Source organism: Python bivittatus, unplaced genomic scaffold (assembly GCF_059951505.1).
Source record: "Python bivittatus isolate LINGU-HERP-01145 unplaced genomic scaffold, Pbiv_v1 ctg000570_np1212, whole genome shotgun sequence".
Lineage (NCBI taxonomy): Eukaryota > Metazoa > Chordata > Lepidosauria > Squamata > Pythonidae > Python > Python bivittatus.
Window position 1 is genome coordinate 23,208,933 of NW_028277097.1, and position 18,038 is coordinate 23,226,970.

At 42.1% G+C, this 18,038-nt stretch overlaps 1 protein-coding gene across 1 annotated transcript in view; it reads right to left on the minus strand.

Annotated features, from left to right (window-relative positions):
- SPMIP6 (sperm microtubule inner protein 6) overlaps window positions 1-17,751 on the minus strand; it is a 33,041-nt gene extending 15,290 nt beyond the window's left edge. Inside the window, exon 1 of the mRNA XM_025172967.2 lies at window positions 17,122-17,751. Within this exon, the coding sequence (XP_025028735.1) occupies window positions 17,122-17,256 (135 nt within the window). The 5' untranslated portion in view covers window positions 17,257-17,751. The remainder of the gene's footprint in view (window positions 1-17,121) is intronic.
- Window positions 17,752-18,038: the final 287 nt, after the last annotated feature.

Genomic DNA, 18,038 nt, shown 5'->3' on the forward strand with positions numbered 1-18,038 from the left:
TGACCGTTGTAGAGATCAGAATGTTTCCCTTTATATTTAAGTGAAATCTACATAGCTGCAACTTATCCCCATGATTTCTGGTCCTAATTTCCACGGCCATGGAAGATGCTTCGTGGCCATATTCCCTCTATCGTCCCTTTATCTATCTGGACATGCTATCACGTTTTCCTCAGTCTTCCTTTCTCCCAACCGATCATCCCCAAGTTCTTTCAGCCTGTCCTCACAGGACATGTCCTCACATCTCTGCATCATCTCCTCTGAACCTTCTCCACCCTGCCAACATCCTACTGGAAATGGGATGACCATGGTTGGGACACTTGGGCTGACAGTTGGGTGGGATGAGGCAAGACTGGGCATGTCAGATGTGGCTGTCCAAATTCCTCCCCATCCCATCCCTTTCCTCTCATTTTCTTCTCCCTCCCAATGCTAACCCCAGAAGCTGCCTGGGGAGGAACTGTCCAGGGACTTTGTAATCTGGCTGAGTTGCCTGGACCTGAGAATTGCAAGTTCACCTGAGGGAGAAAAGATGTCTTCCTGGCATTTTATCTTCATAACATCCCTACTTGGTAGGTTAACTGGAAAGTGATGGAAAGTTCTACAGCCTCCCTGTTGCTCTGTGCAACCTTGTAGGAAAACTGATGGTACGAATGGCTATGCTTGGATAAGCAGGCTGGACCTCCAGTCTCTCCACCTGTCACAGGCATGACCCAGAGCTACAGATGTGCCGCAGAAGCCAGTCAGCTAACCCCAAAAGCGTCCTCTAGAAAAAGACACTTCTCCGAATTTTGTCAGCAGAGACAACTCTGGTATTAGTCATTCTTCTCTTCCACAGAGTTTGCATGCCAGTAATGCATACATTAGAATGGAGCCCTTATGGCTCAGAGGATATGAGCAGTTGGGGGCGGAACACATTGGAAAAAATCAACTCAATAGGTGTGGTCCAAAAAGTCAAGATGGCGCCCACGATGTTGCAGTTGAAGCTCTGCCTGTTGGTGGTAGCTGCCATTTTGACTTTTTGGACCACACCCAAGGAGACCCCTGATTGCTACGGTGTATGGCAGAGATCGCAGGGAAAACCGCTTGGGGAGGAAGACCAAACTGGGCCCCAGTCGTCTGCAACCGAGAGCCCAAGTTGGGTGGTGCTATAAAGGAACGACCCCGCTCATTTCTGGAGCTCAGCAAAGCAAAAATGTGGATCGAAGGCAGCCTGTGAGAAGTAGGAAGGGAAAGAGGAACGGAGAGACCTCCGGGGGCTCTTGGCTCCCTGAGCAGGGGGCTGGACTCCCCTGGCCCCCTTCCCTTTACGCCAAGGGGGAGGCTCTGGGGGAGGTGCTGCAGGGTGCGTCTCCCGGGGGCCTTGAGGAGGAGGCGGCCCCTTTTCCTGGGCATTGGCCCCGCGGAGGGAGGGTGCAAGAGGGGCCCTGCCTGGGCCAGGAAACCTGGTGGGGCTGGCCAGGAGCAAGGGAGGGAGGAGGTGTTCTTGTTTCCACAGGGCGGAGGGGGACGCAGTCCCATCGCAGGGCTAACCCGAACTCCGCATTGGGCTGGGAGTGGTTGGAGCAAAGGCAGGTTCCGCATCAGAGCATGTCCTGAAAGCACGCGTTGCTCTGTGCCCAGAACGCCCCAGTGCGTTGGCCAGTTTGCACGTCTGTATTCTCCAGGCCTGGGGGGTGAAGGGGGGGAATTCATGATGGGTGCTTGGCCCAGGCCCCCCAAAGTCCTGGAGCCAATTGTTACTTCTTTATGTGGAACAAAAATATAGTTTTGAAAGACATAGCACTGATAAATAGACAAAGAGATTGACTAAAGTTATGCAGTTAATGCTCAGTATAACATTATTATTAAGGATTGGCCATACCAGACAAAGTGCATTAAGTCATTTTTATGGTCTGAAAAAGGACATAAATCTTTGAGCTTAGTGCCAAAAATCTCCACTGTATTTTCTTCTTCCTCTCTTTTTCTTTGTTTTGAGGCCTCAGGGATTTTATTGATTATTCCCTTGCGATTTCGAAAGTCATTCTTTTTTTATATATATAATTTTTACTAAAGATTTTAATTGCAGTAATAAAAACTAATGCAAACTAAACTCAGAGAGAGAAAGGAAAGTAAAAAGAGAGTGAAAAGTGCAAAGAGAAAAAATAAAAAAGGGAAAAAAAGGAAAGAGTGAAATAAAGAAAAAGAAAAGAAATATATAAGGAATTGACTTCCAACCTTCATCACAAGAAGTATAAACAAATTTAGTAACTCTTCACCCCCTGTAAGGATACAAACAGATATCTCTTCTTCCCATATTCCATCCCTTATCTATAAGCCAATCCATGAAACATCAACTTTTCAATCCTGGTGTCAGCAAAAAGTCCATAAAGGGTTGCCAGAACTTGGCAAAAAAAGAGTCTTTTTTAGCCTTGATCAAATAAACCAACTTTATATTTCTTTTGTTTACTTCTAACAGTCTTAATCTTTAATTCAATCAAATATTGTTGTAGGATCTGATTTCTCTTCAATTCTTCTTTATCCCATTCCACAGATTCCTTCAAGGCTTTAACAAGCCTCTTTTGTAGATCCAGTAAGAAGACATTGTCCAGGTCATTCTCTTGGTCTATCATTTGCATTTCCCCTTTAATTTTTAAAACTTCAGCCAGCTTCTTTGGTATATCCAGTAAAGAGTCCTTATCTGGGTTCTCTTGGCCTGCCACTTGTATTTCCACTTTAAATACCTTCTCTATCTTGTAATCCACACTTTTTTTTTTAATCCAATATTTCTGAGTCCACTATTTCTGCATCAAGCAAGATTTGTTTCACATCTGCCATTCCTTCATTAATATCCTTTAAACATAGTCTATCCATAGAAGCAGACATCATTACTGACATTGTTGATATTGTGGCTACTAATTTCTGGCCCCATTCTTCGAAGATCTCCTTTAATATTTCAAATGTTATAGTGTTTTGTGTCATTGTAAATCCCAGTCCGAATCAAAACCAAAAGCAAGTTTTTTTTTCTTTTTGCCTGGAATCTTTAGTCCCCTCTAGTATCCAATTTAAATCATAAAGTCTCTAATCTCTGTTATAACTTACAGTAGACAAAATAATTCTGGTTCCCATGAAAAGCTGTTTACTTTATATAGTTAGTTCCAAAATCTTATAGTAAAAATTTCAATATTCCAAATTTGTCTGGACCCTTAATTTGTTTATAACTTTCTTAGTTCAAAATCTTATGTAGCTTTTTGGCATTTATTTCAAATTATTTTAAGTCCTTAAAATTATAGTTAATTTTTCTTTTGTTCAGAAATGAAGATAGACTCACCAGGTGGCTTTTCAAACTTGCCGTTACGAACATTTCTCATTGTCTTAAGATAGTTAAATAGGCAATTTCCGAAAGTGATTAGAAGCGAGGCTAGCGAACTTCGTGTCCTTTAAAAGGCTCCACCGCGAGATCCCTTTGTCTCCCAGCACTCAAACCCACAGAAGACCGCTGTCCTGCGGTCTCCTCGCGAGGAGCAGCCGTCCTGCGCACAGGTGGGTGATCTCCTCTCCCCTTCTTGTCCAGAAAGGTTCCAGCGAACTGGCAATTCATAATTTAAATAGTGCTATCCTTTTTTTTTACAGTTAATTGTTTTATTGTGCTATAAGATGCAAATAATACATTATAAAATACAGATAACATCTGGATGCAGTGGTATCTGTACAATATAAACTAGAAATTGTTAACACTATAATAATTTAGATAACTTAAATCTTTAAAGATAAGGAAAAAAGTTTAAATCAATGTTAGCTATAATTCTGAGATGATTAGATTAAATAAAATAGCTTAATGAACATATGTTTGAATTGTACAATAAAAGCTAAGTGTGGGATTGATAGACTATTGCAAAATGCACGGAATTATTTTGTAATATAATAAGGATTTCTATCTTGAGCTTGGTACTTAATACTAAAGTGTCCATTGTATTATTATTCATTGTTGTTTATGAATATTAAAAAGAGGAAAGACAAAAAACAAAACAAACTTTCTTTTTTCTTAATTATTTTTTGGTTATTTTGGTATTTTAATTCTCGTTAAATTGGTTTTGCTTATCATATTTTTTCCTTTTATTAACATCCAAATATACACACACACACACACACACATATATATATATATACACATATACACACACACATACATACACACACACACATAAAATATATATTAAGCAATTATACAATGGAGACTTCAATACTAGCTCCAGATTGAAACCTTTATCGTACAACAAATATTTTGATGTAATCTGCAGTAGTTTCTTTTCTTTTCTAATGTTATGCTCAATTTCGTATAAAAAAGACAAATAATTTTATGCTCCTAATATTGATATCCTCAATTGTAATGAATTCTGATAGAATATTTCTTTCTCTTTTCTTTATTTCTAGTACTATAGAAATAACTTAATCTAAACAATAGAATGTCAATAATTTTAATTAATACTATGCACATATCATTGTATCGAAACAAGATAATGTACAGTATTAAGATTTAAAACAATATAATAAAAAGGAAAAAGGAAAAAAATAAGAAAATCTGTTTGGAAAAATAGGTAACTTCCCCCTCTTTATACTCTGACTGATTTGCAGTATTTATAAACATTTAGACCCCCCTTGGAAACCATACTGGGAGTTGAAGTCCACTCATCTTAAAGTGGCCAAGTTTGGACAACACTGCTTTAGGATGTTAACATATTTTCCTCCAGAATTCTGAGGATAAAGTAAGGAAACAGCCCCAAGGAAAATGCTTTCCACCGAGGTACGTAAATACAGTACCTGCAGGAGTGAAGAGTTCTGCATTAATCTTTGCTCTACAGAATCTAGGGGTTGTGTCTAAATCCTTTTGATTGTCTGTTTCAAATACTGTTTGATTTCTATTTTGTCCCTATCCCAATGCCACCAAGAATTCTGGATTTCTTTCTCCCAGGTCAAGACTGAATTGTCTTTAAAAATCTGGAGCCACCAATTGAATTTGCATACCCTAAGCCTTGGATGGTCCCAAGACACCATCCTTGTTCCCAGATGTAGGGATGTGTTTGAATTGCCTCTGGAAATCTGGAATATGGCTCTCATAAATCTAGAATGAATGACTTTCACAGGGGGGAGCGGGTAGGAGGAGGAAGTGCCATAACACAAATCCAAAAGGGCAGAACTTGCATTGCAATATCACTGTATGTTGCATCATTTTGGCATTATCATGGTTAGGAATAGATGCCTCTGAACTTCTTGCAAGTGAAGTTTTGATACACACAAACTTGAGAGCCACAAATGGCTGATTACTTTAAAGAACCTGAAGATAGCAGTTGTACATTTTCCTCCTCTGGTAAAGAAAAAATTCTACCTTACAAGCGCCCTCCCCTCATCTAATTTATTCCTTCCAGGCACCTGAGGGATGACCTGAAGATATTTAAAAGTCTGTTGGCACTTATTTGCCAAACTTATTGTGCATGTCTTTAGAGAGAGAGAATAGGCAGCTGGGGGCCGATGACCCACATGAATGAACAGGAGGGTGAAGAAGAGCAGGGGAGTCTTGCAAGAGATCTAAGAAGGCAAGGAACAAGCTGACCCCAGACCCTGTCAAAAGGATGGACATCAAGCAAGTGGTGGAGGGGGGGGACTTGCCCGGGCGTGGGCTATATCTATCTAATGACCCTTGCTGTAATGCAAGCCGGTCTCCTTTCTGGAGGAGAGAAGGAGGAGGAGGTGAGAGCTTTTCATTACGGAAGCTGAAAAGCACACTGATATCACACAGAGAGCTTCCCATGTAGTCAGCAGAATGAGATCTCCAAGAAGGACAGGGCACAGGAAGTTATCTAGGAACAGAGGAGACAGAAGGAAGTCCCCCAGGAAGGACAAGGCACTCCGCTAGGAGTAGTGACTACCTAGAGAAAAGTAGCAAGAAAGGGTGGATGAATAAGGAGGAGATCCACGCTGTTGGAGCTGACAAAATGACGTGTGTCTCTGGGCATGGACGGTAAACCCCAACCATCTGGATAGTTCTGTCTTCACAACCTCTCCAGGACAGTGGGAAGGACTCTCAGCTCCACAGGGATGAATAAACCAAAGCTCTCCTCTGTGAAAGAAAAGAAGAATGCTGGGAGACTCACTGTTGTGAGGGACTGTCAGCTCTTCGAGGTAGGCCAGACCAGAAAACCGACTCTACAAGTTTGACTGGAACTATATTTTATTGATAGAGGCTAAGGTAACAGAATCCTGAAAGCTCTGACTGTGTTTTCCCTTCCCTCCTTCTTATACCCTGGGGAGTTGGGGTGGAGCTAATGTCTTCCTAACGTTTTCTTTGTTTCCTGGGCTTAAAGCATGTTTGTGTACAAGTCGTAGCAACCATCTCTGCATGGTTTCTCCAAGGTCATCTCTATGCCTCTCTACAGGGACAGAACTTGCTGTGTGCGGCTCAGACAAGCCATCGTGTGGTAGCTGCTGCCTGGTGTGTGTATCTAGGGCATGGTGGAAAAGCTCATGAAAATGACTGATTTTGATCCATTTCTTGCTTATCCTCATAGGGACAAACTGGACTTCTAGAAGTGGAGGGAGACTTCAGAAGATTCTAAATGACTGTAAGACCATAGTCAGGAAGGCAGAGGGGCTGGGGGTGTTTTCATCCATCTATCCTTCCAGGATGTTGATGGTCAGAGATTAAAAAAAGAAGAGAAAGCCAGATTCTGAAAGTGAAGGTAAGAAAAGATGTGCCAAGAAAGGTTGGATTCCTAGAAAGAATACAGGTGGTCCTTGCTTAATGACCACTCATTCAGTGACCAATCAAACTTACAATGGTGCTGAATGAATGGCGCTTACAATTGGTTGCAGTGTCCTGCGGTCACATGATCACCATTTGTGACCTTCATTGTTGGCTTCCTTCAAGCAAAGTCAATGGGGAAGCCAGCAGGAGGTTGCAAATGGTGACCACGTGATGTCACATTTAACAATGGCATGGGATTCACTTAATGATGGCAACTGGAAGTACCGGAATTTCCATCACTAAGCAGTGTGGTCCTGTGATGTCGTGCTTTATGACTGTGTCACTTAGTGATGGAAATTCTGGTCTCAGTTACTGTTGTTAAGAGAGGACCATCTGTATCCAGAAGTCAGCAATTATGGTAAGGAGATGAGTAAGCAGTGACATCCTCGGACTTGGCTGACAATATGGATAATGAGCAGGATAAATTAGAAACACAAGCACCAGAAAGTAAGTCTGACTTGATAAATATCACAGAAACCTGGTGGAATGAGAGTCATGACTGGAATTTAGAAATCAAAATATTACTTGTTTGAAAGACATAAACTCAACAAAAATGGAGGTAGGAGGTAGGAAGGAAGGATGTGCAAAGAAGCCATATGCCTGTGAAGAAATTCATGTCTCTCAATATGGAAATCCTGCTGAAAGTATCTAGGTTAAGATTAAAAGAAACAGAAGTGATACCACTGTATGACTTTACAGCAGCTACTTACCCAGGCAGAAGATGTATTATTTATTTTGTTTATTAAACACACTTCTATGCTGCCACAATAAAGAACACTGTCAACAGCTTACAAAGAAAAATACAATTTAAAACATCCAGAGTAAAAAAAATAAAAAAATGACAATACCACAATACAGAGTCTAAAAAATAAGGATAAAGATGGCAATATAAAATCAAGGGAAGGCTCTCTCAGATAGTTTGGCCTTCCAAAGTTTCTGAAAAACCAGCAAGATGTAAACAATGTCTCCCTAAATCAGTGCTTTCCATCCTGGGCAACTTTGAGATGTGTGGACCAGTTCCCAGAATTCTTAGCAATGGCCGTGCTGGCTGGGGAATTCTGGAAGTTGAAATCCACACATCTCAAAGTTGCCCCGGTTGGGAAAAATTACCTTGATATTTTCTACAAAATTAGCTCAGCTACGAATGGGGGGTCTAAAAGATTTCTAATCTTTCTTGCTGACCATTTCATTATTTAGAAGAGAAGGAGGGAATCATCTATCCGTGACCTCATCTTGGCCAAAAGAAAGGAATTGGTTAATGAACTGAAAGTGCTGGGCACCTTGGATGTTAGAGAAGTAGCTTAAGAAAGAATCAGAGTGAAACTATGATGAACTCTGAGTAACCAAGAGAAGGTAAAAATAACTTGGTAACAGCAACAGAAAGCTGATCATCTCTAAGATGACGAGAATGGGAAGTGGTCTAGTTGAGGAGGTGTCTCAAAATAGCTTCACAACAGATTCCACCAAAAAGAGGAAGCATGTACTCAGAGCAACACTTGTGAACAGTGCATGCTGTGCTGAAAAGAGCAATAGCAAGAATGTTATAAAAATATATTATGAAAATCGAAACGTTCACCAGAAGATTTTCACACCCGGGTCATCCATCTGCTTGTTCCTCAACACTGAGGCCAGAGGCTGGCCGGCTTGGTTGTGGGGGATGCTATGCAGGTCTGCGTGTATAAGGGAAGAAGTGTGATCTGATTACTGAAACTGCTTAAATGGACCATATGGTAGATATTGAGTTCAGGGTCTCATATCTGCTGATGCTCACAAGCCCAAAGCAATTGGTCTGTGAATCATCCACCCCACAAGGGTGGACAGGTGTCTTCGCCCAAAGAAATCAAAGAGAGAAGCAACCATGTCATCCTGAAGTTCACGATGACTAGAGAAAGATAAGCTGAAAAGTTAGTTATGTATTTGAAAGATGGATTTTAACGAACTGAGGAGAAAGGTGGACAGAATATCATGGCTTGAGATGCTAAAAGATAATTGAGATTATCAAGAATCTGGGAGATTCTGAAAAACAAGATCTTGAAAGTACAAATGATCTTCTTGAGAAGGAAAAATGGGAAGAGCCCCAGATAGATGAAGAGGGAACCTCTGGGCAGCTGAGATGCACAAAGGAGGTCTTGCAGGAAATGGAAGCAGGAGTTGCTAACTCGAGACAAATTGGTAGTTTGTAAGGGTCTGTAAGGATGGTGGGAGGGAGGTTAAAGCTGAGGATCAGATGAGGTTGGCAAGAAATGCAAAATAAAATTGGATTCAAAGTAAAAAGTTACAATGGGATGGGATGTGTTGCATGGAGGAAGTGGGGCAGTAATAATGGGGAACAGAAAGAAAGCAGAATTGCTCAAGAATGTCTTTGCATCAGTCTTCTTTCACAAGAAGGAGAGAGCCCTTCAGAAAAGGAGTTGGGAACCCAACTCAGCTGTAAGAACCCACATTGCTACCCTAAATGAATTTAAGTTTCAGTGATAGAGGAATCACACCTCAGAACGTAGAAGGAGCTGGCGAAAGTGATCTCAGAACCATTAACTGTGCTCTCTGAAAACCCCTGGAGAACTGATGAAATGTTGGAAGACTGGGGAAAAGCAAACTTAAGTCTAATTTCAAAAAAGGGGAAGAAAGAAGACACAGGAAGCTACAGGCCAGTTAATTGGATGTCTTGTTTTATTGCAATTAAGTTGCAAAAATGTGGGGTCCAGAACTGAGCACAGTAAATAAGGTCTGACCAATGCAGGACGCAACAGGACACAGTTATCCATTCCTATATTTTGGAAACGCCATCTCTACTGAGGCAACCTAAAATTGCATCTGTGTTTTCAGCAGCCTTGTTCCAGTGCTGGCACCATCATCTTCACCGCTCTCAAGCAAAGGACTGCCTGTTATATGTGTGTGCAGTTGTTTTGTTTTTCTCAAGTGGGTATTTTTGCATCTGTCTCTGTTCAGTTTAACCGTGTTATTTTCAATCCACTTCTCTGAGCTATCCAGATCATTTAAATTTTTCTTTCTTGAGCCAGCGGTGTGATTGAAGCTCCTGTATCTTGGCTTTTTTAAACCATACCTTGCAGATGCTCCTGTCTTGAGTATTGGCTATTCTGCCTAGGTTTGAGCCTTCTGCAGTCGGATGAACCTGCCCTCCGCCGCTGCTTCCTGGTGGCTGGTGAAAATATCGGGTTCCAAACCCTCCGGCAGCGTGACAAGGACCCCCCAGCAAGCCCCTTCTGAGTACGGTTTGCAAGCCAGGTCTGGACTGATCTAACAGACATACCACGAGAGGCGCGCGAGATGTTTCTAACGCATGTTTCAAAGGCAAAACATCCAAAGAGTTGTTTGAGCTTGAAATACGTTGCTGGAATTTTGCTGGAATTTTTCGGACTGTACAAGAAAGGTCCACATTTGGGACCCTTTGAAAAACAATCCGTTTTGGAAATATTTTGGAGCTCACTAGAGGCTGCTGAGCCCAGCCTTAACTTGTTTACTAATCAGGATGAATGAGGAACTTTCACATATTGAAACTTTCGTATATATTCATATATATCTTATAGTTCATATTATTTTATATACATTATATTTATATTATTATAATATTTATTTATTTATTTTATTTATTTATTGTATTTAAATATTTATTATTATTTATACAATAATAAATGTTATATCTTATATTTCATGTAAGATATAGGATATATTGGTTGTGTTCAACAACATACTAGGAAAATACCTAGCAGGTGCACTCACTCATCTTGCTAAATTTGGTTAGCAATTAGTTTGTTTCTTTTCTTGCAGTTTACTGTGTCATGTGTATCCAGCCCAATTAGTTCGTGTATAGTTTTGTGCCACGTTTTTAACCTTAGCAACTTTATGATGTGTGGACTTCAACTCCCAGAATTCCCCAGCCATCATGCTGGTTGGGGAATTCTGGAAGTTGAAGTTCACACATCTCAAAGTGGCCAAGGTTGAAAAACACTGGTTTAGTGTGTTGTGAGGACCTAGAAAATGGCTTAATAAGCAGGTTAAACATCTTGTCCATAGCATTCTCAAAATTTACTGTGGGAGCTCAGAGAGAGAGAAAGAGACAGAGAGACAGAGAGACAGAGAGAGACAGAGCAGGCCCATCTGAAAAAGCTTGTTCTTGACAGATCCATGCTGACACCTGGTGACTACTACAGTGTTTTCAAGGTACCCACAGATGAATGTCTTTATGATTTCCTCTAGAAGCTTCTCCTGTTTCGAGGTCAGAGTGTTTGGTAGCTTGCTGGCTCTTCCTCCCCCACCACAAATATTTGCTCTCCTCTACTCAACTGGCACATCCCCAGTTCTCCAGGATGTCTCAGAGATAACTCATAAACTTTTGGCCAACCACCAGCTAGTTCCTTCAGTAGTCTAGGAGGCAACATATTTGGTCTCAGAAATTTGGATTCATTCAGGATCCGTAGGCCCTGCCAGATTCTGCTTCTATTCTACTCCAGCCGATCCTCTATCAGGATCGGCTGGAATCCTGATCTTTTTTCAGTCAACCCTAGAAAAAGGTTTCATAGCTGTATCCCAAGCCAGCTCTTTTTTCAATCAGCCCTTCACAATCTTGCTGACTTGGGGGAGGTCATATGAGTTGGATCTAACACACATCTTGAAGCACTGGGGGTAGGGGTGGGGAGTTACAGGTAGTCCAAGAACACCCAGGTTACAGAGGACCCATAGTTAAGAACGGAGCCTATTGTAGCAAAATTCAAGTTAAATCCACAATGATTTGAGTTAAATCCACAATGGTTCGAGTTCATTACACAATACTACTGATACCATATTATACAATAATACTGTTCTGGCTTACATACAAATTCGACTTAAGGACAGACCTTGGAAACGGACCTTGTTCTTAAACTGGGGACTCCCTGTAGTTAGAAATCAGTCCTCGGTCCTTCTGCTTTTGTCTTAATCTTGTTTTTAAAAGTTCTTCACCATCCTTACCCCTACTTCGAGATATTCATCAATGGATACAGGAAATGGATTACCTTGGTGATATGCTCATTCGTACTGCACTGTAGGAGAGAAGGCTCCTGATAGGTGTGTTTCATAACCGAAGGCACCCGATACGAGTCTGTGTAGGTGCTGAGTGGGGTTTCGGTTTTATGCGCAAAGATAAACATGTTTCCAAAAATTCTCCGTCAAAGATGTTGCCTTGGACTTCAGCTAATTCTCTATGACTCTTTGGATTGCTTAGCAAAAGGGGTTTGGTGTAAAAGAAGCACCTTCACACCACCTTTGTCTGATAAGAAAATAAAGAAGGGGATCTTTGATCTCGAGTAATAAACAACTACTACCAGCTGCTCGTGGCTCTCAGAGCTCAGCCCAGCCCTGGGTCTGCATCAGCTGTGATGTCACAGTCACGAAGAGCAGCCATAATACTGGGAGCAGAGAATAAGTGCAGGGGCCTCAGGGGAGGGACAAGGGACCTGTCTTCTTGCTTTGGGTACCCCCCGGCCCCACCCCAATGGGCTGCTTCCCTAGACAGCCAGAGGCCCCAAGAAGAAGTCGTTCCTGAACTGGCTGGTGGGGAACGCATGGAAGATCCAGGCCCAAGAGATTCCATGCTGGCTGGAAGGTCTTGCTGCCAGATGTAGAGAGAAGGATGCATTTATTTAAATTTATTATAGCTGCCCAACTCCAGTGGACTGAATATATATATACAGGGAGTCCCCAGGTTAAGAATGAGTTCTGTTCCCAAGGTCTGTCCGTAAGTTGAATTTGTAGGTAAGCCGGTATTGTATTACACAATGGTATTGTGTAATGAACTAGAACCATTGTGGATTTAACTCGAATCATTGTGTATTTAACTCGAATTTTGTTACAATAGGCTCCGTTCTTAACTATGGGTCGCCCTTAAATCAGACGTTCTTAACCCAGGGACTACCTGTATTAAAAAAAAAAAAGAAGGTAAGGTGTATCTGGTTATTCAATCAATTGGGATAAGTCTGCTACACTTCCAACTGGATCTAGGGGATCTTGAGGAAATTTCTAAGAAATGGGATTTTGTTTCTTGTACAAATTCTCTTAAACTCCATGGAATAATTCCTCCTAAAACATTCTTATTTTTTAACTTGAACATTGTAAACTGGTTTAATTAACTCATGTTGATAAAAAAGATGGATGAAACTGTGAGTGAATGTATTGGGAAGAATAAACATTAAAATGAATACTGTATAATATCCAAATATGGATCTTTATATTCATTCTTCTTAGATGTTTTAAGCAAAATGTTGAACAAAATGTTGAACAAAGAAAGGGGTTTCCCAGATTTTCCAGTTATAATAGTGGGTCTCTATTTCGATGGCTGTTTCTTTTTTAATTCAAGTGATGTTTTTCAAAAAACATCAGGGGTACAACTGGGAAGTCCCCATTCCCCCCACCCCTGTGGTTGCCTTAATATTTTGGCAAGGGTGTGGCTCCTCTTTAGTTGAGATTTATTTGATTTTCCAGTTTAAGGGCTGCTAGACATTTTTTGAAGATTTGGAGGCAAACATTAAAATTTGATTCCAGTTCATATGAAAAAATTAACCCTCTGAGAGAATTCCAGTTTGAAGGGTACACGTATTTTTTTTTCTTTTTTGGAGAACCTGGGTGGGAAGAGTATTAATTCTTTAACTAGTTTATTGTTCATGATTTTTTCCAGTCACTTAATGTGTTGCGAGAAGAATTTGGGCAGCATAAATCTGCCGAATAACAATATTTATTCAATTATATATTTTTTTTTAACTTTTCAGGTCGGACCTGATGCATTAGCAGCTTACGAAATCCTCAAATGAGTTGCTTTATTGGAAACTGTTTGTCAAGATTCTAAATCTACAAGTCTTTTCCCCCAGTAGACAGCTGAAAAGTATTACTAAGGTAGATATTGGTGATTTGCAAAAACTTTTGGAATAAAGAGTTGAATCTAGAAGTCTCATGTTTTGAAAAGATTAAACTGTGCCTCTTAAGATCTTAAGGTTAGACTAATTCATGAACAGACACTTTTTCATGTTTACTGGACACCTCGTGGATATTTAAGAAGTGATGTGTGTCAACCTTTTAATGCTGCAGTATATTTGAGGGGATTTAGACACATTTGATTTGGGTTTGTCCTGTTTTGGGATGATATTCAGGCCATTGCTAATATAATGTGGTGAAGAGAAATGTTAAAGAAGATCATATAATGGTGAATTATATACTGGTAACTTGGATCTTATCGGTTTATGACAAATTTGGATTTACTGAGCTAGAAGGATAGTAAAAAGATGATTTTGTTTTGTGGGAAAGAAATTACTATTCTGTACTTAGAATCTTGGACTGAAAATGGACGCTAACTTTCAGCCTTTGAATGGGCTCGCTGTCAGCGGAATGGAAAGACTACGTGGTATGATTCGGTATGGACGAGATTTATTTATTTATTTGTATTTGAATTTATAAGCCGCTCAGCTCCAATGGACTTTTTAATTTACTATCCGAAAACTCAGTTGCCATTTTACTGTAATACTTATTTTGATCAACATTTGTGGGAAGAGGAAATGCCAGCATGTAAAAATAGGGCGGTGTGACCTGGGCCTCAGTGAAATGCCTTTCCCCCACGGACTCCCCATCTCACGGCAAATCCACTGCCTGATGCCAGAAGACTAGTCCCTGAAGACTGCAGGAACTGTATTAATTTAACAGATAAAATGGGGATTAGCGACTGGTATGTCTTTTTCTGAATTTTAGTGCTACATTTCCGGGCAACGCTGGATGGCTGAATGATGCTTAGCAACGTTTTACTGGTTTTCGGATAAGCGACCACAAGCGGGAGCATCTGTAATGTCTAAACATGGCATGACTGTCAGGAACAATGAATGTGAAGTCATTAATGTTAAAAATGAGTGTGGTCATATAAACAGAGAATTCCTAAGTTCAGAAAAATTGAATGCTAAGTCACTGAGAAGACCGTCTTTGGCCAGCATTATTCTAATTTTTAAAAAATAGGAGTCTGGCCAATGAAGGCATGAAGCTTGTTGGCCCTACCCATGGCTTCGTGCATCGTGTGAACCCATCCTTGGAGTATTCCAGAACTCTCTGCAGGGACCCCTTTCACGGATCACGGTCAATTTCACTGGCAAGGTTGTGGAAAGTGGCCAAGGTTGGGAAACCTTCTTGTAGCCCCAAAGTAATCGCAGTATATTAATATTGTCTCTTGTTTAGTTTATAGGTAAAAGGACCCCGTCAGCAAACTACCCTCGGTCTCCAAGGACCTCCATCTGAAGGAAGGGCTCAGTTCCTTGAGACTGCCCTGAAGCAGAGACAACAGACCCAACTGCGGTGCTGGGGAGTACGTGGGGGCTTGACCTCTGCTCGGCCCCCTTTGTTCACTCCGCACCGGCACACTCAGTCCTTGGCAAGAGGTTGGGCTCAGCTTTATCAGCTGTGTGTGTCACAAGCAGATGATGTGCAAATCCCACAAAGTGCAGATTGTCTCGAATTATTTTTTTGCATCCTCTAATTTCAAATTTTCTTTGAATTATCAGGAACAGGCAGGCCCTAGAGATACATCTGGGTCACCTCTTTCCAAAACTAACCTTGCTTACAGGCCAGGCTTCAGGCGGGAATTGTGCCAACTCTATATAACCCCAGTTCATCCCAGTTGGCCGTGTTGGGGAAGGCTGAGATACACACCCTGGCCAATAGAGGGCACTGTTTTCACAAGAATGACTTGGGAAGGGAGGTGGTTGCTTTGAAGCCAATTCACACGATCTTCTCTATTCCCTCCTGAAAAGGTGGCTGTTTTTCAAAATTCTCAACCCCATGTAGGGGCATTCCCAGGGAGGTCTGCAGGAGGGTGGGGAGAGGCCCCAAAAGTCAAGATAGTGGCTGCTTCCACACCATCAAAGCCCCGTCTCTTTTTCATAAGATTTGGGTTTGAAATACCACAGAGCCAGGCCCTGAAGTGACCTGGCAGAAAACTGAGTCAACCTGGGCACTGACTGTCCAGTCCCAGTTTGGCTGCACCGTGGTTGTGTTCACGCAGATAAGCTGATGTTTTCTTAACCGTGAATTGCTGAGTTAACCACAGTTGGTTAGGACCAAATATCACACATGGTACCAACCAGAGGAGGGCAAGGAGTGGCTGTGCAGATGCCGTTGGGCTGCAACCCATTGTTGGCCAGGCAGCTGTTTGGCAAGATGGCCCAACACCCTCAGCTACAAGCAAGCCAATCCCGCACCATGGTGGTTGCTGGAAGGCAGACAGGAGGGGGCCAGCAAGGTCTCTTTGCCAGCACACACCGCACCTGCCTTTGACTGAGTCAAACAAGTGTGGGGCAGCTCTTCCCATGCACAACACCCAAACGTGCAGCGCATGAAGGCACAAAGGCTGGGCCACAGCAGAGCTTCCGTGTTGAATAAGCCCAGACACTGTGGTTTGTAAACCAAGGTTTATAGCTTAGGGTTTTGTGTGAACTATGCAATTTTGGCTTATTCATCAATCATGGTTAAAGTGTAATGTGGCACAATGTGTGAGCTCAGCCATCAAGCATTCATGCTTTATTGCTAAGAGGCAACAGTTCTGGTTTCATAATCCCCTGGATATACAGAAGAGGGAAGTGATTACTGGCGTCAGAATGCACAAGCCCTCTGCACACGCTCACCTGTCTTCTTCTCTGCAACTTCATGTGCTAAGGACCAGATCAAAGAGGGTCAGGGTTTGTATGAAAAGCTTGCTGAGTACAGAGTTTTGCTTAGATGAGGGTGGGCCAGGTTTTAGTCGGAAAAATTGCTGGCTGATGCTGGACCAGCCATTCTCTTAGCCTTGTGTATTTCGTTAGAGTGTACAGATAGTAGGAAACCTAACCCTCCAGCTGGAGACCAAGAAAATTCATGAGTGATATCTCCAGGAGAGGAAGGAAGAACTTTTTAAAGCTAAGGCCAAATACATTTTTTGAACTCATGGAGTGAGCAATGGAGAGGATGCTCTGAAGTTCAGGTCCACTTGGTGCCACCCAGGTATGCAGGACTGAGATTTCCAGAATTTCCAGCAAGCTGGCAGGTTGGAAATTCTGGGAATTGTCATCTAACACATTAGTGGGCCAACAACTATCTGTGGTGCCCTCCTTATTCAGGAGCTTCTGCTGGCCTGGAGAGAGAGTTACCAGCATCACAGAGTCTGGCTGGACCTGCTAAGCTTGATGGACTTGGGCTGACCCAGTGGACATCTCCTGGGCCAGGTTGTGTTCCATCTCAAGACAGGGGATCTTATTACAACATTCTCAACTGGCACCCTCCAGATAAGTTGGGATCACCACTTCCAGAACTCCCCGGGAGCCCTTTCTCATGCACTTTAGAATTACCTGGGTCACAAACTTGTTTTCGCTCCAAAGGGTCAGAGGAGGTTCCTCATAGGCCTTCTTCGTGGTATTCAGAGGCTTGTAGGAGTCAGCATAGGTGCTGATGGGTGTCTTGGTTTTGGCAGCAAAGAGGAACATCTTGGATGGATCTTGACAGCTCTTCAGAAATTGTCGGTGCAGGGAGAATGAGTGAAATACACTTCACCAGCAGAAGAGCTTGGAGCCTCAGTGTCATTGAGTCTGGGACCACTCCCTCCCTTATGGATGCTGTGAAAGGGAAAGGAGCTCCTCATGCCGGTGGGGCAAAATTGGTCTTTTTCTTGAAGATCACAGCCCCTCCCAGCAGTCAGCCTTGGCATCATGTATGATGTCACAGTTGGCAGGCCAGGGCTGCAAAAGTGGGCAAGTGGGGTAGGAAAACCCATCCACATGGGGCTAAGAGCCAAAGGCTTTGAAGCAAAAGAAGGAGCTGGTTGGGAGATCTGTTGACTTTGATGCTGCCTTACTGCCTCTATGGATCTCCTCCATACCTGGAAAGAAGGATGCTTCCAATTCCAGTTCCATTTCTTTAAGATTCAGATGGTTGTACATCTAATGGTAGCATGCACACAACAGAACTAAACCTTTAGCAGGTTCTCTCTGCACAAAATTTTGGGGGGAGCAATCATGCAAATGCTGAAATCTGCAGGTGAAACAGAAGTCTTCAGCAGTTACCAATGGTAATCAGAGATAAACTGGGTCACCCAAGGATGGATTTATATCTATTTTTGAGCCTATAAAATGCTCCCTCTGCTGAAATAAGGAGCCAGTGCTCTTCCTGTGTGGAAGCTTCTCTTTCCACCCAAGAACCTGCTGAGCTGCTGAACATGGCAGAAAGTTCTTGGGCATTTCCAAAGATGTGCATTTAAAAGATCTGTATG